The sequence below is a fragment of the Rutilus rutilus genome (genome assembly GCF_951802725.1).
Source record: "Rutilus rutilus genome assembly, chromosome: 19".
Lineage (NCBI taxonomy): Eukaryota > Metazoa > Chordata > Actinopteri > Cypriniformes > Leuciscidae > Rutilus > Rutilus rutilus.
This window is the reverse complement of record NC_140232.1, coordinates 16,023,177-16,044,284: the sequence shown is the minus strand read 5'-3', so window position 1 is coordinate 16,044,284 and position 21,108 is coordinate 16,023,177. Positions and strand designations below refer to the sequence as shown.

The following is a 21,108-nucleotide window of genomic DNA, read 5'->3' as shown; positions in this document are numbered from 1 at the left end:
GAACCTTGTCTCTGTGTCTCTTTAGGAGTCAAGTGAGGAAAGAAACAGGCAGCTGAAAGAGCGTCTGGCTAGTTTATTTCATGCGAACGAACGGCGGTCTTCGCGCTCTGTGCTGTATGGCTCAGACTTAATCAAAACCTGCTCCATTTATGAGGGACGCCCTCCACCGGCCTTCCCCGCTCCCCAGCACTCCCGCTGGTCCTGGGTTGGCAGAGACAGTTGCATCAGGGCTCAGCAGACATACGTGTCCACAGTGGCTCCACTCCGCTCAGCGATTCTCTCCAACACGGAGCAGGAGGCGGCAGCATGCATCTTGTTGAAGAGGTCTGGATTTGACTATGAACTCTTTTGTGAGTTGCAGTTTTGTGAGCTTTTCGTGATCTAATTCTGCTTCCTGTTATATTTTAGGTTCTCCTGCATACTTCCCGCTGCTGTGGCTCCACCCCCTCAGCTGTATGCGTCTAATCCTCCACCATTTTACAGTATAGCACAAAAATCATTCAGGCGCCTGCTACAGGAAGCGTCTGCTCCACACAACGCAGAGATCCGGACCTTAGCCTGTCCTCCTGTCACCAGCTTCCCTGATATACACATGCTTGAGATGGATTCAGGTATGCACAGCAGCACCTCAGCTCTTTTTCTTTCAGATTTTAATTTTATGAATACTATTGATATTTAGTTGAGCATATAATTGTATATTCTTCTATCCATCCTATGTGACACTGAAGACTGGAGTAATGATGCTGAAAATTCAGCTTTGCATCACAGTAACAAATTACATTTAAAAAAAAAAAAACTAGTCACCTTTATTATCCATAAATATCAGTATAAAGTTTGGCCCACTTTTGCATCTTATTTTACCCAGTTGTAAACTGTCAGATTGTGTCTTCTTTTCCAACTTGGATAATCCCGCAATAACAGAATCCCATGGAAAAAAACAAATAAATAATATGGCATGGCAATCTTGGGCTGCAACCAGCTGTAAAAAAAGTATAAAATAAAACCATTATAATGGTATTCATTTTGATGTAATGTTCCTGTATCTGATTGCAGGAAAACTAGAAGCGCTGTCCATCCTGCTGCAGAAGCTGAGCGTCGAGAACAGACGAGTTCTGATATTCACCCAGATGGCTAGCATGCTAGACATACTGGAGGCCTTCTTAGACCACCATCACCTCACCTATGTACGGCTGGATGAGAGTCTGTCACTGGAGGAGAGAAGGGTAAGATACCTGGAGTAATATAGTCACTGTTACTCTCTGTTGCTCTGGCTGGTCCTGGTCCCACTGAGGCTGTAATGGTGTCTGGGCTATAATTGAAAGGCCATATCATTGAGTGTTCTTCCATGCCTTTTTGATTTAGTTCCACACAGAGCCTCAAAGGGATGCTTACATACCAGTTAAACACCATCAACACCACTACTATGTGATCTTGGTCATCTTGTATTGAAAATGCAATGCTTAACTTATCTTGTTGTGTCCCGTTTGATTTCAGGTGCAGGTCAAAAGGTTTAACCGCAACAGACAGATCTTCTGCACCATCCTGACCAATCGCTGCTGCTCGGCCATGGGTCACGTGTTTGACGCAGATACAATTGTGTTTTACGACACAGACCTAAATCCCAGCATGGACATGCGCACGCAGGAGTGGTGTGACAAGATCGGTCGCTCCAAAGACATCCACATATACAGGTCAGACCGATGGACAAATTCAATTTAAGTTACTTGTCAGGTTTATTTTTGTAAGCTTTTATACTGATGCTGTGCTCTGTCAGGTTGGAGAGCGGGAACTCCATTGAGGAGAAGCTCTTGAAGAATGGCACTAAAGACCTTATACGAGAGGTAGCTGCACAGGGGATGGACTACACTCTGGCCTTTTTAACTCAGGTAAACACACATGTACAAGCGTTTACTTGTGTACACCCAATCTTGCACTTTTACGGTCATGCGATTACTGTAATCTTTTACATTGAGGGACGGTTTCAAAACCTAGTAAGTTATGAGATTACATTTCAGTCAGGATGTGACCTATATAGGAAGCTCACTAGGTTTGGGAACAGAGCCTGACTCTCACAAGCCACATAATGCTCACATTATGAATATGTGCTGGCCTTTCACAGCGCACCATTCAGGATCTGTTTGAGGTAGAGGCTGGCTCTGGAGAGAAAGTGGAAGAGTTTGTGGTCCTCCACCAGGAGCCCTCCCCATCTGAATCCATCCCCCCTCACGTGGCCAGACCCTACATCCAGGCCCTGAATACCATCCGACTGGACACCCAATATGAAGATGAGGAGGAGAAGACGGAGGTAAACAGAGATGTGAAAAGTGATAAAGAGGAAGTAGGAGGCCAGAAAGAGATTGATGTGGAGGAGGGGATGAGAGAGGAGACGTCTCAGTTAGAGGAGCTGGCGGCAGTGATGGAGCAGGTGAGGTTATAGAAAATTCATGTTTCTTGAACGTTTCTTTGATCTTGTACATGTTTTTATGCCTTGAACATTGTTGCAATGTTGAATTTTCAGCATCATTACTCCAGTCTTCAGTGGCACATAATCCTTTAGAAATCTTTCTATTATGCTGATTTGGTGCTCAAGAAAAAAATCTTATTATTTTTGTTAAAAATAGTTAAGCTGCTTACTATTTTGTGCAAACCGTGATACATTTTTTTTCAGTGTTATTTGAAATAGAAATCTTTCTGTAAAATTATAAATGTCTTCTCTTTACTATCACTTTTGATCAGTTTAACGCATCCATGCTGAATAAAAGTACTTTTATTTAGTAAAAATCTTACTGACCCCACACTTTTAAACTATACATTTCTGACACATAAAAATACATTCCGAAAAATGAGGAAGAGATGTGATGTATTGATGGAAGTTTGTGGTGTGTTGTCTAGCTGACTCCTATTGAGAGATACGCACTGCACTATCTGGAGTATCTGCACATCAGCGAGGACGAACAGGTTATAAAGGTATGAAAATGACTGTGTTATGCCCACCCTGTAAATACTTCAATACAGATTGTTTAATTGTCAGTGTTTGTGTGAGTTGCAGGAGCGCATAGAGGCTGCTAAGAGAGGCTGGGAGCTGCAGCAGCAACAGAAAGTGAAGGTGGAGAAAGAGGAACAAATGATCCTAGAAGATGAGGAGGATCTGTTCACCTACACCAGAGAGGACGCATACAACATGGTACAAATATATTCTAATGTGCTTTTCAGTAGGAAGTTATGTCATGTAGTGTAGATTCGATAACTTTTCCCTATCCTCTTTACAGGAGTATGTGTTCGAGAATGATGGACAGACGGAATTAATGCCGGTAAGTTGAAGACTGCACACTTTTAAAGTGTTTAGGGCGAATCTCACAAAAAACCCCACATTTTTATATATATATATATATATATATATATATGCCAAAAACCCGAAGGATATTAAAAATTGGCCTGATATGTATTTTTATTTTGAATTTTTTAGATAAATACATTTTATTAGTTTTTGATTTTGGTGTGAAATTCTTAAAAAAACAAATCTGAGATTCACCCCAATATTTAATCAGAAAGCCTGAAAATTGTTTCTAACTCTTACTGTTGCTTTATTTTGTAGCTGTGGACTCCCCCAACTCCTCCGCAGGATGATAATGATATCTACATTGACTCTGTAATCTGCCTCATGTATGACACTGCGCCCATGCCTGAGTCCAAACTGCCCCCGGTCTACGTCCGCAAAGAGCGCAAGAGACACATGGACCCATCAGGTTTGACTGCTCAAGAAACGCTGCCGACGTCTGAACTTACTGTGCTCAAACAGATGCTAAATTCTCTCTCTTTCTCTCTCCCCGCTCTCGTCAGCTCTGGGACGTAAGAAAAAGAAGGGCCATGGAGAATCAGTGATTCCTCCGCGCTCTCTCTTTGACAAGGCCAGTCTGCTCAAGGTAAGGCGGGAAGGCAAAGATCAGAAAAAGAACTTCTCTCTGAAGCAACAGGCTCCCTTCGCCAAACCTCTTCCCTCACTGCTCAAACCAGCCATGGAGGCCGGACAGGACAACCCTGAGTGGCTCATCAGTGAGGACTGGGCCCTGCTGCAGGTACTAGATCAATCACGGTATCATTTCATAAGTATTATGACCACACAGTTGTGTGTTGGATGGATAAGCTGAGGTTGTAATTCTCTTTCCCCCTATTTTCACAGGCTGTAAAGCAGTTACTGGAACTTCCTCTGAACCTGACCATCGTGTCTCCAGCTCACACTCCTAACTGGGACTTGGTGAGCGATGTGGTCAACTCCTGCAGCAGGATTTACCGCTCGCCAAAGCAATGCCGTAGCCGCTACGAGAACGTCATCATTCCAAGAGAGGAGGGCAAGGTGAGAGATTGTATCAGTATCACCTGGTTGTGAGTTCTCTTTTTTTATTTTCTTTAACATTTTCTTTGTGACATTATTGTCCTACAGCTAATATATGAAGCTAACCCTAAGAAGAACAAGACCAAGAGCATTTATAAGGTATGTAAAACATTAATTAAAAAACAAAAAAACAATGTAAAGATTGTTTCTAATTACTGCAGAGCTCATTGTTTTTGCCCTAAATTATTACATTGTTTAAATAATTTTTTTAGCTAACTGATGTGTATATGTACATTTCTGAAATACATAACTTAGACAGTTACCTCTGATAACAGATCACTCTAAATGGAATGTGGACTCACATTATGCATTTTCTGTAAAGCTGCTTTGAAACGATGTGTATTGTGAAAAGCGCTATACAAATAAATGTGAATTGAATTGAACTGAATTGAAATTTTTTATGTATTATTGGCTGGTTTTGGTTTGGTAACGCTTCCTTTCCTGCGCAGTCCAAGAACAGTCGTCCTCTGCGCACATGTCAGATCTACACACAGGATGACAACGCTACACAGATCCAGTTGTACAACAGCCGTTTTGAGCTAATGAAAATCATCGCTAGCAAGAGGAGCCCACCCATAAAACCACTGTACGTGTACGCAGTGTCCAACACACATTAAAACAATTAAAACATTCAAATCAACTTGAATGATGCAAAAAACTTTTTTTTAGAATATTTGATTGTAATTTTGTCAAAGCAAAAATGGAATCCTCTTCATAATTTTTGGGTGTTTTTGTTTCTAGACTGGGCATGAATCCATTCCAGAAGAACCCCAAGCATGCCTCTGTGCTGGCTGAGAGGTATTGACTCTGACATGCCGCTGTGCTTGTACAAAATGTCCTGAAGTTATCAACTTCTAATATTGGACATTTTGGACTGATACTGATCATAAAAAAAAAAAAGCTCAATATTGGCAGATACAGTCTTCAATATATTGTACATATTTAGTCACATTTGATAATCATTTATGTTTAAACCGCATCTCATTTTTTCTTTGTGTGTACAGCGGGATAAGCTACGACAAGCCTCTGCCTCCTATCCAGGTTGCCTCTCAGAGAGCAGAGAGAATCGCGAAAGAGAAGAAGGTGTGATTTAGTTTGAGAACTGCTTAAAAACATCCATTTTCCAGTTTGAGTTGCACATCAAATACATATACACTACCGATCAAATTTTGGGATCAGTATGTTGTTGTTTTTTAATTAAAATTAATAAAAAAAATGTGTAATACTTCAGAATATTAACATTTTTGATCAAATAAATGTAGCTTTGCATAAGTTTAAAGTTTAAAAACATTAAAAAATCTTACCAACCCCAAACTTTTATTTATAATGTTTCTTAACTGCTGCTTGTTTTCAACCCTCCTTTCTTTTCCTCCCTAGGCACTAGCCGAACAGCAGAGGGCTCAGCAATTAGCCCAGCAACAACAGCAGCAGACTACAGGAGCCGCCCAGCCTCAGGGAGCTGCCGCACAGACTCAAGCCCAGCCACAGGCCACTGCTGCAGGCACACAGGCCACCGGAGTGCCTCAGCCCAACCAACCCGGAGCAGCAGCAGTCCCCAACACCGCTGTGCTGGTTAGACTCCTATAATACTGCATGTTAAATGTCACACTGGCATACACCTTGCATACACCTGTATATAGCTGTAAATTACCATTACAATTACAAAGTGAATGTTAATACCAGGTCTTAGCCATTTCTATAGAACACCTATGTTTTTCATATATACACTTACATTCAAAAGTTTGGGGTTAGTAAGATTTGTGAAGTTAAATGCTCTTCAAGGCTTCAGAAACCATTCTAATATGCTAAATGTTTAAGACACATTTCTTATTATTAATAGCCTGGTTTCCATTTTTCCGCAAGACTTTTGCCATTATTTTCTAAATGTCGATTAAAAAAAACTATTGCGAAATGGCAACGTTTCCATTAACCGATGTTATGCGACTAAAACTTTTTTTTTTTTTTTATAATGATAAATCATTCCAAAAATCATGGTTACAGATGTTGGTAGGTTTACGTATTTAGAATTGTCTAAAAAACCACCTCATACAAGCGTAAAAACTTTTTTTGCGATAAATGGGATTTTTTGCGAAATTTACGTATTTATATTGTCTTTATTTTCTATTTTCAATTTCAATTTGCGCAATTTGAAGGGTAATGGAAATGTAGCTAATGTTGTTGTTGTTATATTATCAAACAGCTCAATATGCTGCTCAATATTTTTGTACAAACCGTGATGTACAAGTTTTGCATTTATATTACTTAGAAATCTTTTGTAGTATTATAAATGTCAATTTTGATCAATTTAATGCAACCTCAAGTATTAATTTCTTCACAATTAAAACTGTGCTGACCCCAAACTTTTGAACAGTAGATTGTTATATACGATTACTGAGGTTTAATAAGTTGATATTGTTTTGTTTTTGTTGGTTCTCAAGACTGGAGCTATCAAGACCACTGCAGTGGGCACAAGCATCCAACCAGGTATCATCACATTACACAACTTTTAACTGCTTGTTGCTACAGTTGTGAGTGCTGTTGACATGAGTGCTCATTCATGTATATTTCTATTTAAACTTCAGCGACGGCTACAGTGAGTGGGAATGTGATTGTAAACACTGTGGCTGGAGTTCCTCCCGGTCAGTTCCAGGGGAATAAACGTCTGGCATCTCCAGTCATACCTGGAGCCCTGTCTGTGAGTCCTGACCACCCTCATACAGCACACATTTGATTTAAAATGAATTGACTCAATTCATTATTATTTTGTTGTGTAGGTTTTTCTTCATTTGTACCACTTCGTTCTGTTTATTTGTTAAATATTTGCTCCCGCAGACGGCAGGAACGGCCACAGCTCAGGTGGTTCACACTCAGCAGAGAACAGTGCCTACAACAGCTGCCCCAGCAGAGGTCGTTACCATAGCGACGGGTCAGAGCGTGAGAGCCGTTACGCCGGTGACCGCATCAGCTGTGGTGTCCACTAATCTGACTCCGGGTCAGTCCCAAACACGCACGCTGGTGGCTCCAGGTAGACCAAATGCCATCCTTAGAGAAGCCATGCGTGTTTTGGGTTCTCTGGTGGCGAATCGATTCAGAGAGTCACACTTCCGCATTGTTTGTTTTTTAATATAACCATAATTAGCTGGACTGTCTGCCATCGTTGTGTTTTTACACCATTTATTTTGCTTCTCTAGCTCCAGGTATGCAGTTGTCTCAGGGTAAGCAACTCACTCAAGCTCAATTCCAGCTCCTCCGACAGCAACAATTACAGCAGCAGCAACAACAACCACAGGCTACATCTCCACAGATCAAAGCAGTAGGAAAACCTCAGCAGGTACGCATACTCTTAGTATGGAAGATGCCATATCCAGTGTTGGGAAATAGCGTTGCTAAAGGTAGTGTCGCTATTAGTTTAACTACATTTCTCAGTGGCGTGGTGGTAACGTCACTGTTTTCTGAATCAAATAGCTTTTCAGTAGCGAAGCTCTTTTTTTTGATCAAGTAGTGCGGTAGTGTCCACACAAGCTACATTTTCCCAAGCATTTCTAAAGCTCAAGCTCATGCTTTTTGATTACTAAAATTTAATTTAACCATTAAAATGGGAGTCCAGAAAAAAAATAAAAAAAAATAAAACGGAATTTGAAATGCCTACAACCAGCTTTTGGGTGCATTGGCATGGTCCACCTTCTGCTCCGGATGGTGACGTCACGTACCAATCTCAATCCTTGGGCTGACACGTGAGAAATTAACTTAATGGAAAAAGATGCACACACTCTCGACACCTGGTTTTGTTTTAGTTTTATATAGTTATATGGTTTTATATCGTTTTTTTTTGGAACAGTTGTTCAATAAACAATTGAACTGACAAATTATGCCTGTTTGACTGATGGTTTTATTGATCATTGAGATAGCACTGACTTGGAATGAATTTGGTTCAATATAAAAATTAAATTTGGAAAAATAGCTTAGATGTAGTAAACTACTTTTGCCATATTGCTGTAGCTTAGTTTGCTACATTCCCCAGTGTGGTAGCTTCAGTGTAGTGAAGCTACATTTAATGTAGAGAAACTGCTAGCTTAGCTCACTACATTTTCCAAGTAGCTTCCCCAACACTGGCCATATCTGACTTGCTTTTGCTGCTTTTGACGTTTTACTATGGTGAAGAAAGTCTAGATGCAATTACAGAATTGCTTGGTGTTGCTAAACCTTTCCTCCATGTTGTTTGTCAGGAATGAACCCTCATGTTTCCAATTATCCTTTATAATAACTAGTTAACAGGTGCCTTTAACCAATATATTGACCAATATTTGGCATTTTAGCATAAACTGCTCTATGTTGGAGAAAATATAATTACCAGGGCACTGATTACTAGCCTGGCAAGCCAGACCTACATCAAGATGTCAGGTCTGGCAACTCACCATAGACACGGCTCAATCCGAGGGGCGGGATAAACGGCTGTCTTTCAAATTCACTCTGCACGCAATAGGACAGCGCTTCAACCAACCAGAGCGTTTTCCCAACAGCAGAGCTAACGTTAGTTGCTAGATTCAACTTTTGAATCTGGCTGGCAAAACTACGAACACATCTTCCTTTTTTAAGAATGACTTAGGGGCCGATCACACCTAACGCGTTTTTCAGGTTCGAAAACGCGAGGTGCACAGCTTTTACCATCACACAGAACGAGCAGTGCGCTGCGTTTTTTATGTTGCTAGGCAACCACTGAAACAACTATCCTGTCAGTCAAGTAAACGTCAAATCAGCCTTTTATTAAATATATTTACTTTCTGTTAACATTGTGGTAGTTACGGTCGTGAAGTCGTTAAGCTCCTGGTAACCTGCGAGAGCACCACAAGTTTATCCTCCATCGTCGCACTCTCCTGGCGTTCAGGCAACTGTAGCTTTTATCACTAAAACGGAAGGCCCGCCTCTCACTTCATTTAATTGGACAGTGAAAAAAAACGCGATGACGTCGGGCGCTTTTTCCGCTCGGAGTTGCTTTTTTTTCAACTTCAAAAACGCGAGGCGCAGCAGGCGCATAAACAGCGCGCAGAACGCTCGCTGCCATAAGAAACCAATTGAAAACAGGCGCCTCTCACTGCAAAAAACGCGTTAGGTGTGATCGGCCCCTTAAGTGTCGTTCTTTGCTCTTTTCTCAAAGAAAAACTTAACTCCAAGTCCTCCAGAGTCGCGGCCAAAGCCGATTCGAAAGACTGTTCGCCAGCAGCAGCAGCCATTCTTTGTTTTCAAGTAGCAGGGAACCGTCACAACTCTGTCGTCATTATGTTAAGCCCGCCCCGCCTAATCTATACACGATGTGATTGGCCTGACCCAATATAGGTTTTTACAGCTCCGAAAGTCAACGGAGAGTTGCTAGACTACCCTGGCTGCAAAATAAATTTTGCTGCCGCTAGGGTGCATCTCGATTTCTAGGCTAACTGATTACACCATTGGTTGCAGTGTTTACTACTTTCTTTTTAGTCATGTTTTTAACATTTGGTTCTCTCCAGGAGTTGCTGAAGAAGCAGAAGCTGCAGATGGCGGCGGTAGCTCAAGGTCAGCAGGCTGCATCGACTCAGCAGCCGCAGCAGGTTCACGCCACACCAGCGGCTACAGGCAACCCTCAGATAGCTACAGTCGCTGCATCCAGAGCGGGAGCTGTGCTCACTGGAACTACTGTCACCAACTTACAGGTGGCCAGACTGGTAAGCACACAAACACACACACCTAGGACTAAACCTTTCACATACATCTGGGTGCATAATCATTATATGTCTTTTCATTCAGACACGTGTCCCAGCCCCAGGATCCATTCAAACTCAGGGTCAAACCGCCCAGGTGACTCTGACCAAACCACCTCCTGTAGTCTCAGTTCCTGCTGTGGTCTCCTCCGCCGGAGTCACGACCCTTCCTGTCACTGTGGCCGGCATTAGTGTCGCCATCGGACAGACGCAGAAAACAGGTACAGGCTTGCTCTGAAACAAGTGGAGAATGACATTATTTGCTAAGGGTTACACTTACTAGTCAGTAGAGCTGCACGATTAATCGTTAAAAGATCGCCATCTCGATTCAAACACCCATGCGATCTTGTTTATAAATGACAACGATTCGCCATTGTCTATTAAACCTTTTAAAAAATCATACCGGAACATTCAAATCTGCGTTTGCGTTTCTGATGAGCCAGAGAGAGCAGTTATCATGTATAGGTATGAAACCGCTTCATCAGCAGTCTTTTCAAACACAGTCTTGTTATTTCTGTTACACGTATTCTTATTATAATAAGAGTTATAGTTCGGAATCGGATAAAAACACGGATGCCTACGGTAGCGGTCAAAATAGAGCAAATAAAACGTTTTTTGAGAGTAACTTAGTGCTTCAAATAATGATTGCATCGATTAACTCTTTACACCACCAGGTGGCGACAAAGCGACTGTTAAAAATGTATTTGTCATTGAATCATTCAAGAGATTCGTTTAAAATTGCTGATTCATCCAGTAATGAAACAAGTGAAGTATTTATAAGTCATTGAATCATTCATTCACAGTTTAATTATTTATTTATTTATTCAGATAAATTAAACGATTTTAATAGACTGCAGCAATTAACATTTTGTCGGAACCTCTAGTAAATTACGTTATTTTGTTTAGTTATCTGTTCAAAACCGTGGGAGAATCAAGATCTCTGCTTGAAACAAAAAAAATCATGATTCTCAATTTATCCAGAATCGTGCAGCTCTACTAGGCAGTTAGACTTGTTGCAGTAGCACTGTTGTTATTGTTAACTCAAACTATTAAATGTTTTCTGTAATTTAAATAAAGCTAACATAAAATAAAATATAAATATTAGATGAAAATGTAAATTTGAAATAACGTAGGGCCTGTTTACATCTGTTTTTACTGATCGGATAGCTATCTGATTTGTTAAAAATGTTCCATTTACACTTGGCCACATAAATGTGTCTGCAAAACGAATATAAATCCGATCTTCAATTCCCGCGCTATATGCAAATTTAACAAAGTTCATGTGAATGAAAGCAACATAGCTGCATTTTATTTATCATCAGCTAATCTCAAGATCAAAGACCGCAATAGGAGAAAGAGCAGCATCAGCACTGGTAAGATAATTTAGTCTCACTACTTTGAATGAAGATGATTGTTTAGCGTCTAAGACGCCTTTCAGTTTCATTTGCGGCAGTTTGAGCGTCGGCTTGCTGAGGAGATACTCAGATTCTCATATGAGGCGGATGCGTGTTGCAGTTGCGCCGTCATATCTGGATATAACACGCTCCCACACGGTTATTTTTTTACATTTTGGGAGGAGTAAGATTTACATATGTGGTTTCAACAACCAGATGCATTTACACTTGTCCAGTTTTTCTTCTGGAATGTGTCTCAGACCACCTCCTGAAGTGGTTTGAGTGATCAGATTTAAAACCGTCTCATGCGTTTCGGAGGGCATTTGCACCTGGTCTTTTCACGATCGGATAGCTATCCAATCAGAGAAAACGCATGAAGTGTGTTGTTGCCCTGGCAACTAACTGAAATAAGTGTTAAGTACTAAAACTTAAACTGAAATAAATATAAACTGAAGCTAAATATTTTATATATTTATTTACAAAATGACAAAAGATAAAACTAAATTACTAAAACTTAAACTAAGGTTAAAATGAAATCTGAAAATAAAAGCGAATTCAAAATATTAATAAATGCTATAAAACTTTATAACTTAACTTATACTGCTGACTTGATTAGACATGGCTTCAAAAGCACTTAATTTATACCAAATATTCAATTTATTTGGTCTCAAAAGAGTTATTTGTGAACACAAGGTACATTAGATGCAAACCGCACTGCATGTACAGCAATCGTTTGATGATCTAAGTTTATTTAAAGCCAAAAATGATTGTGAACTGCCCTAAAACTAATTATTTATCATCACCTAGAGACTTAATGAAAGTATTATGAGTGGCACACTACCGTTTCTTTGCACCGTTTATGACAACGCGAGCTTGACTATGGCAGTGGAGATGCATGCTTTCTTTTCTCTCCTGTCAATAACCTTTTAGGGGATCTTAAGCATGTATGTGTTTGTGCAGGTGGTCAGGTGGTAACCCACCCGTTCCAGGTGCAGCAAGTTCAGCAGCTGTTGCACAGACAAAAGCAGCAGGCCGCTGCACAAGCTGCCGTCCAGAAGGCAGCACAGCCACAGCAAACACAGGCTGCTGTGCAGCAAAAGGTACCAATCAGCCAATGTGATTTATTTTTGAATTAAGCTTTATCTATATAAATGTCTCTTCAACCCTTCTCCCTCTTTATTTCTCTGTTTAACTTGGCACTCAGCAGGCTGCTCAAAGCACAGCCCAACAGCAGCAGAAAGTGACGTACGCCGCCACCACTCAACTGCAGCCCGGCATTAAGACCCAGTTCTTCACCACCTCGATCGCACAGCCGCAGAAACCTGCGACAGCTCAGCAGATACAGGTAAGAAGTTCCGCTTTTACAGAGACCACCTACGCAAGAGCGAAGCCTGACACATGTGAGCAGAATGTAAATGTTGCAGTGCGATGTAGTGCATGTGGTATTAGTAGCTAGCTCAGCTTTGTAGTGATTTTCCCTTCTGCTTGTAGGTCGCTAAGCTTCCTCAAATAGTTCAGCAGCAGATAGTATCGTCACCTCAACAGGTAAGTGTTTCGGTGTTTTGTGCACTTTGAAAATTAAGTCGAAAGTGACCTTGTGTCTTTTCATAGCGTTTGTTCCTGATTTTATTCTAAACTGTTTCTCTGTGCATGTTATTCCATACAAAATAAATCTTGTCTTTGTATTAATCTTTAATAAAACCTCTGAAATTACTTTCCTTGTTGGCTGATTGATACTATTGTTTTGTATTGTATATACTTAATATATACTACTGTTCAAATTAATACTTTTATTCAGTAGTATTATTACAGTAAAGACGTTTCAGATACATTGAATTATGACACCTGAATTGATTTTTTGTGTGTGTATGAAGATTCAGCCTCAGACGGTGGCCCTTACACAGGCAGCACCCGCTGCAGGTTCGGGACAGGCCCAGGTGCAGGTCATCCCCGCGGGCACAGCCACGCAGGTGGTGCAACAGAAGCTCCTCCAGCAGCAGGTTGTTACGGCAGCAGCCGCCTCGCCTCAAATCCAGACCCCACCACCACACAGCCCCGCCCAGCAGCAGAGCGCCGCGACCCCCGCCTCCGAGACCCCAGCGCAGCAGGCTGCTGCCACCCCCCAGCCCCAGCAGGGCAAAGGAAACACCCGCACTGGGGCCGCCATGCGCTCCAAAACCCCCGCCAAACCCAGCGGTGGCAGCTAGAGGGTCGCAGGAGGAGAAAGTACCTGGGCACAACATAGGGCTCTGAATTTATTTTCCATTTGTTTTGGGAAAACTGACTCTTTGTTAAACAGGAACTCACCGTTGACTGTCTGGATGGAGCTTTTTCCAGTTTGAAGTAAAAGCTAACCACGTCTCATGCTAATCAAACATCACTCTGCCAACGGCCCTCAATCTACGGCCAATCTTCTTTTTTTCGCTGTTTCTTTTTTAATGGCTTATTAACTGAGACTCCTCCCTCAGAAGTAAAGCATGACTATACAACAGTACGGCGGCTTGTTTTCATACTGAAACTGATGGTCATACATTTGACCGAGCCGTCAAATGCTCCCTGTTCTTTTTCTACCATGCTACATGCTCTGTTTGTACAGTGTTTAACATGTCATCACATCATTAAGGTCATGGATCAAGTGCGTTTGGATCGACTTCACTTCATTTGGCACGCAAGAACTCAGATCGTCTCAACATTATTCATAATGTTCGATCAGTCAAATTATATGCGTGTCCCCTCCAATATTTCTTTCAATAGGTGTGGTGTTGTCCCTTTGTGTCGGTAAATATCACTTTGAAGCATTTAATGATGTTGATGATGATAATCAAGATTAGCGAAGCTCTGCAAACCAAACTCTTCCTTTTGGGATGTAGAAATGGCCAACTACCATTAGTTTGATGTATGTGACCCATTCGAATGAACCCTCCCAATAGAAGAAGTGAATATATTAGTTTGTATCATGAAAACTCCCCTAAAACAAATTCTTTTCACTGTAGTTCAGCTGCATGGATGGATACCACCTGCAAATTGTCTAGTGATGTGTACTTGATGTGTGTGAAATGTTTGTGTGAGAATGTAATTTAACAACAAATTGATAGAAAAACTATCCTGCAGTGTAGCCGTTTAATTGGTAGCGGCAGCTGTGGAAATTATCGCCCTCCCAACTTCGATTTGGAAGAAATGTCATTGTTGAAAACACATCTGTGAAGTATTTCCGTTTTTCTTATGCATAGTTTTGAACAATGTCACCATTTGTCAGTTGAGTCAGACCTCAGCTTGGCTGTTAGTGTGTTTACGTTGGCCTGCTATCAGTAATGAACAGACTTAAATCAAGACTTTCCCTCTATGTATCTAAATCATATAATGACAGGGCTTTCGGTCATAAATGCATCTTTTTGTATTGATGTTGGGTCTGGAACACATGTAAATAACTCACGAGAAGAGGGGGGAGGGGGATGACGGCATTTGTATTTGTAAAGTAGTTGTGTATTCATTGAATTTTTTTTCAGCCTACTTGTATAAAGTGTTATGTTTTTACACACGTCTGGCTTATGATGTCTTTATTTGTCCAGGTGCGTATTTGTTAGCTAGATTGAGTAAGCTGTCCTGGATGGGTTTCGGATTACATTAAGTCGACGTTTCTGCCTGGAATCCATAGATATGCATTCCTGTACGTCTGTGTGTAGACTTGCTGAGTGCAGTATATGTGTCAGCACACTGGCCAACAGGGATTTCAGAAAGATAATGCATTGCATTATTGCATCTCCCCTGCTCAATACAAAATCATGTTATTCCAGCAGCAATGGTTCTACAGGCGTTTAGCATCTTTAGCAGTATATATTGATCGTAGCCACAGTGGGCATTCAACAAAAAACAATAACTTTTCCTGTTCAAAAAGCTTACGCAAAGATTTTCTAGTGAGCTAATGAAGGAATGTTTTATACTGTCAGGTCAAGTTTACGCAAGCCTTGATTTGACCAGTGTTTATTTCTTAGATGACCAATGGGGGGCGCTCTGTCATTTTCAGTTTGTGAGATAAGGAAGCCATGGCTGGCCTATTGCAGGTTGGAGCCAAGTAATGGTGTTTATAAAGTCAAACGCATTATTACTTTTGCTCACGCTTATGAGATTTGGACATGCCCTTATTGTTAAAGACAACATGAAATCAAAACTAGCTATTCTTATTTTTTATGGAATATTGTATTTATGATTTGTCCGTGCACACACACACACACACATATTTTTTTAAATATATATATATATATACATATATACACTCTGACATGTATATATTGAACATTAAGAGGGCACGTGATTTAAAAAAAAAAATATATATATATATATATATATCAAAATAACTTCCCCTCCCTCAGCATTTGTTCCGGAAGTATTTTTTTCCCTTTCATTTCTTACATAGGTATTCAAAAAGACTTCGTTAAAGTGTTTTAAGCATGGTTTTAAGCCATGAACCAAGCCAAACAGCAACGAGGTAAATCATAACATTACAAACTTTGTTTTGAAGCAAAAAAGTATTTGAAAGTAGGACAAAAAGACAAAAGTATTTTAGAAACAGACTGTGTACTTAATGGATTTAGTGATAAAAATAACTACAATCCCATGCAGCATGGAGACATAGCCTATAAAAAATAGATTTTAGATACATTTACATTTTCACGCAATGTAGATGTCCCTACTCCCTACAATAACAGTCCGGTGTGTAAAACTCTTGAACGTATTTATTTTTATGTCACAAACTTAACGTGCTTTTGAAAACCCATGGTTTAGTTGATCCTGATAAGAGCTCATTGCCACAACACTACAGCATTCTTCTTCCATAAGGGAGTTTACCTTTGTTTCCTGGCTGACCGTTAAATTCTGTTGTTAAACATGATTATTTTAATAAGTTGAAATAATGCGGGTTAACAGAAGCAAACCAATTTTCAACGTAGTAGCTCAAAGTAAGGCTGGCTTTAAATGTTTATAATTTATAATTAAAAATATATATATTTCCCAATGGATGGAGTTTTTACTTCCGGAACCCGACTGCTACCCAACCATTTTTCTTGTTCGAAAAGCCATTTTTACTGATCTACGTCACAATAGGTAAGAAAACATTGCAAACACCGTTTCATGCTGACTTAAAGCTGCATAAATATGTGACTTTAAGCAGTTTTGTATAGCGCGGATACATTTATATAACTTACCTTTTATACAATATAGCAAATATATGGATTGACAGTTGACTCTTGACGCCAGGCGCGGGCGCCCCACAATTTGAAAACCAGGGGCCCTTAATGAAAGATGGCTTCAATTTTCAATTGGAAAAATTCAATTTCAGGTGAACTATCGCTTAAAACAAGTCCTCCGAGGTAATTTACCTGAGACTGAAGATGGTGCCAGTTTTTGGTGCAATTATATAACAAAAAAGCGCCAGTCTGCGGTGATAGACTGTAAAATTGTCGTGGATGAATACACGTAGACGTTAGCAGAGCCGTTGCTCTGGATGTTAGGAAACAGGCCTATCTGACCTCTGAATGACCTATTAGAATCACATATTCCAAGACATCTGATGTTCATTTGACAGGTACGTTTCCGCTAGGCAGACCAGACCACCAGTGCAGAGCTCGTTTGATGACACTTTAGAGCAGAGAAACATGGGGAACAACCTTGGCAGCTTTGTTTTACAGTGTTTCCTTGAGTATCCGCGTGCTCTACATGTGTTTATTTGCTCTGACATATTTTCCCTGGTGCGGATGGCATGTTGGTAACGAAGGGCCGGGCTTGTTCCCGTGATTTGTCAGATGCTGTATCTCTCCGGCTGACAGAAGCTTTTGAACACTGCAGTTCAGAGAGCGAGAGAACAGAAGTGTGTCAAACGTGAGCGTGAGCAGGAGTGCGCGCGCTTTTCTCTTTATTTCGCGCCATGTTAGGTTGATGATGTGGAAAAAGCCAGTGTTGTTGATGGGAAAGTTCACAGACAGATTAATGTCGGCAGAGGTTTGTTTGTTTGTTTTTTTATTTATGTAATTAGCACTGAATTTCTGTGCTTGAGTTTTGCAAGATAAAGTAAGGAAGGTTTTAAATGACCCAGTCATTTTGACCCACGTGAATTTTGAAGCTGCTTGCTTTGTTTTCATAGCAAGTTGCAAAATAAAGACTACAGAAGCTGTATGACGTCAGGCGTGTAAACTGGCATCCTTGTGGTTTGTCTTTATTTACAACTTGTTAGAATCTTATAAAACACTGCTTCAAAATCTACTTTTGAGGTATATGTCATACTGTAATTTATGGTGCAGGACAAAACATGATCAAGTAACTTAGCTAATGTTAGCGAAGTCCTAGCTTAAAAATGGTAATTCTCTGATGCTAATATTCGGATTTCAAACTAATGCTGTTTTTTTACCTTATTATATAATTAGCAAGAATACATTTTATCAAAAATGCTTGAAAAATACACACTATACACACACACAGATGTCACATAGCCTATATATATATATATATATATATATATATAAAGGACAAGGTACAATAGAACAAAAAGCCTTTATTCGTGGAAAAAAGGCTAAAATTGCACAGGTCTTCATGTGTTTTACAAGAGCTCATTATCCTTACAGGGCATGATAGATGCTTATTCCTGGAGGACAATTTCGAAGAAAACCACATTGAGATCTACAGGATCTAAAGCTTCAACAGTGAGTTGTCATGACAACATTAAGCTGCAAGAGTAGGATGTTGATTTGTACAGCATTGATGTGAACAAAGGCAGGCAGCAAGCAGTGGTTTATATATCAACCTTGATTATGCAGTACAGTATATGTGTGTTTGTGTGTATAATGGAATAGTCATAAGTGAGTAATGTGGTCATTTGTATGCCGAGTGTCACTAGAATGCATTTTAGAGTCCCTGAAGTAATGGTAAGTCCAAACATGAGACGAAAGCCTGTGAGATTCACCCAATCGCTTCATACTTATAAGTCAAGACACAGCCACAGTGAAAATGTGTTGATTTAATATATGAAGATATGGGATGAAAAATGATCTCTCTCAGGAATCCTCCTCCACACAGCTGCTTTACAGTCTGCAGGCCTTCAGAAAAGCATATAAAACATTCGTTAAGAAATATTTATGAAGTAATAGACAACGACGACAACTTCTTGATCAAAATCGGGAAAAACAGCTTGGCCTTCATACATTTGCATCATTACATTCACATTTCCCCTAATCCACTACTTCCTGATTTTGATGAAAGATTGTTTTAACTCTCACCACAGTGATGGGATTAGTCTGTTTTGCAATTTATACATTTTACATTTACTCAGTCTAAACTAGCTTGTGCAAACATTTACATTACATTTATTCATTTAGCAGACACTTTTATCCATAGCAACTTACAAAATGAGGACAAACCCAAGTTCTTTAAGCGCTCAAGACACTCTCTGGTCACACTGATAACTATTTTGACAGCTTTTATTAAGTTAATGTTATTTATACATGAACTATTGTTCAGTATTACCTAATGTTACGTTATGTTTATTCACAAATCATAATACATTCATGTTAACTCATAAAACTTGAATTGAATATTAACCAAGATTAATGCTGTAAAAGTATTTTTAGTTTTAACCTCCTTGTTATTCAATTTCCTTTTCTTTCGTTTTGTAGTTTAGGTGCATTTTGTGTCTTTGAGGATTGTGAATATTTACAGTGGGATTTTGTGGGAGTCATCCTCAACCTTTCTGACTCCAAGGCCCCCCTTTGTCCAAGACAATATTTAAAGGCCCTTCTATCAAGGCTGATTTGTATCTCATGTGCTAATGTAATAAAAAAACAAAAAAATTTTTTTTAAATATATAATAAAGCTAGTTTAAAGGTAGACCTTTGTTCATCTTCGGAACATAAATTAAGATATTTTTTATTAAATCCGAGCGCTTTCTGCAACGCAATTACCACTTTCAAAGCCCATGTGGCTACATTGGTTCAACCTTAATGTTATGAAGTGACGAGAATACTCTTTCATCAAAATTTTATCAACAATATCTTAATTTGTATCTTAAAGGACTTGCGGGTTTGGAACGACATGAGGGTGAGTAATCAATGACAGATTTTTCATTTTTGGGTGAACTATCCCTTATAGAAAGTGTGGATGAACTTTATTTTTAACGAAGTTCCAGTCAGATCGTGTCAGTAAGACACTTTTCAAAGAGACTGAAATACAAGATGATGCAGTGACGACTACATAATATTGCAACACACAAGTGTGAGTAACAGTTTTTGCCATGTGTCACTGTTGCTTTGTCTGATACAGATCATTTGATATGTGCTGAGCATTTATTCTGTAGCACTGCAGGACTTTAAACTGTGTGATTTGTGATTTGCTCTTCTTTTCTTTTCTTCTGCATTTATGGGGTTAATGCGTTGGCTTATCGGATATGGAAGAAAGCACGTAGAGAACGCTGCTTTTATTCATTTTTTTTATTTAAGCCATTTGCTGTAAGCCTGAATAAAAGCTTCAGTGAGAGACATCTGTTTTGTCATCAGTAATATATTACAACACGTTTCATTTTATAAAACACAACACTGCAAATGACAATGCACGTTATTCACTTTATCGAAAAGGATGAACTATGAATAGCCTATTAGACTTCACAGTGTGACAAACAATGTAGGCCTACATTCATTCATAATTCCTTTTCAACGAAAAGTCATCCTTTGTCAACTGTGGTAACTTAAACTTTATTTGCCACAATCAAGACTTATAAAGCATATGTAATGCGCTGCGTGCGCATAAATGTTTTACATTGTTCGCAAATGTTTCAACTATGTAACAAGGGCTGTGTTCAAAATCTCCCTCCATACCCTCATTCACTAGTCCACTTGAAGGAGTTGATGAAAACGAGTGAGTGAATTTGGACACTGAGTGCGCCGGAAGGGCTGCCGCTTTTGCATAGTTTGTGCTTGCTGTTTAATCATTTGAAACAAACTGACAGCTCCAGTAGCTTTGTCATGGAAACTAGCATTTATAAACCTTAATCAAACGATTTAATAATCAAGTAAAAAGTAAATGTATACCTGTATGATATTACGCTGTGCCCACATTGGACCAGCGGTTTGGAAAATGGATGGATGGATGATTCAGATGCAGGCGCCATCTTCTGGCTAGACGCTGGAATTCATTCAAAGCGACCATCACAATGCATTATGGGTATTTTGTAGCCGTTGTGGGATTGAATAAGTGCACTCGATAATGTCCACTATGGTTTCTGACACCAGTATAAATGGCTGTCCCCTCAAACTAATTATTTACGGGTATAAGGGGTGATTTCGGACACAGCCAAGACACTTTTACGACATCGGATGTTTTCAAAACTATTTCACACGTGTAATGGCGGAGATGAATTATTGTATAATGCAATACTGTTACCCAATCATAGCAGTGGGCGTTTACTTACAAGTCTTGAATGCAGCACAGCTATCAAAAAGTGTTTGAAAGAGAGGATAGAAAATTATAGCTTCTTTCTTCTAAATTAGGAGTTTTTTAATGTAAAAATGTTGACAACATTATAAGTGAACCTCAGAGAACATTATAC

The 21,108-nt window shown here is 39.7% G+C and overlaps 1 protein-coding gene across 16 annotated transcripts in view; it reads left to right on the top strand.

Moving 5' to 3' along the window:
- The window catches only part of ep400 (E1A binding protein p400), a 35,203-nt gene extending 20,143 nt beyond the window's left edge, over nucleotides 1-15,060 (top strand). For 7 of the 16 annotated variants that reach the window (XM_084389480.1, XM_084389476.1, XM_084389484.1 and 4 more), the window contains 28 exons: nucleotides 26-324; nucleotides 409-611; nucleotides 1,054-1,223; nucleotides 1,495-1,691; nucleotides 1,775-1,886; nucleotides 2,120-2,425; nucleotides 2,893-2,967; nucleotides 3,050-3,184; nucleotides 3,270-3,311; nucleotides 3,596-3,746; nucleotides 3,841-4,076; nucleotides 4,181-4,354; nucleotides 4,442-4,492; nucleotides 4,843-4,979; nucleotides 5,135-5,191; nucleotides 5,398-5,476; nucleotides 5,771-5,965; nucleotides 6,832-6,877; nucleotides 6,976-7,088; nucleotides 7,226-7,418; nucleotides 7,585-7,724; nucleotides 9,898-10,092; nucleotides 10,175-10,349; nucleotides 11,451-11,501; nucleotides 12,483-12,622; nucleotides 12,727-12,867; nucleotides 13,014-13,067; nucleotides 13,397-15,060. In XM_084389480.1, coding sequence (XP_084245606.1) covers nucleotides 26-324; nucleotides 409-611; nucleotides 1,054-1,223; nucleotides 1,495-1,691; nucleotides 1,775-1,886; nucleotides 2,120-2,425; nucleotides 2,893-2,967; nucleotides 3,050-3,184; nucleotides 3,270-3,311; nucleotides 3,596-3,746; nucleotides 3,841-4,076; nucleotides 4,181-4,354; nucleotides 4,442-4,492; nucleotides 4,843-4,979; nucleotides 5,135-5,191; nucleotides 5,398-5,476; nucleotides 5,771-5,965; nucleotides 6,832-6,877; nucleotides 6,976-7,088; nucleotides 7,226-7,418; nucleotides 7,585-7,724; nucleotides 9,898-10,092; nucleotides 10,175-10,349; nucleotides 11,451-11,501; nucleotides 12,483-12,622; nucleotides 12,727-12,867; nucleotides 13,014-13,067; nucleotides 13,397-13,729 — 4,200 coding nt within the window. In that variant the 3' untranslated portion in view covers nucleotides 13,730-15,060. The remainder of the gene's footprint in view (nucleotides 1-25; nucleotides 325-408; nucleotides 612-1,053; nucleotides 1,224-1,494; nucleotides 1,692-1,774; nucleotides 1,887-2,119; nucleotides 2,426-2,892; nucleotides 2,968-3,049; nucleotides 3,185-3,269; nucleotides 3,312-3,595; nucleotides 3,747-3,840; nucleotides 4,077-4,180; nucleotides 4,355-4,441; nucleotides 4,493-4,842; nucleotides 4,980-5,134; nucleotides 5,192-5,397; nucleotides 5,477-5,770; nucleotides 5,966-6,831; nucleotides 6,878-6,975; nucleotides 7,089-7,225; nucleotides 7,419-7,584; nucleotides 7,725-9,897; nucleotides 10,093-10,174; nucleotides 10,350-11,450; nucleotides 11,502-12,482; nucleotides 12,623-12,726; nucleotides 12,868-13,013; nucleotides 13,068-13,396) is intronic. The other 9 variants (XM_084389478.1, XM_084389479.1, XM_084389487.1 and 6 more) reach the window with 7 other exon arrangements.
- The last annotated feature ends 6,048 nt before the right edge of the window (nucleotides 15,061-21,108 follow it).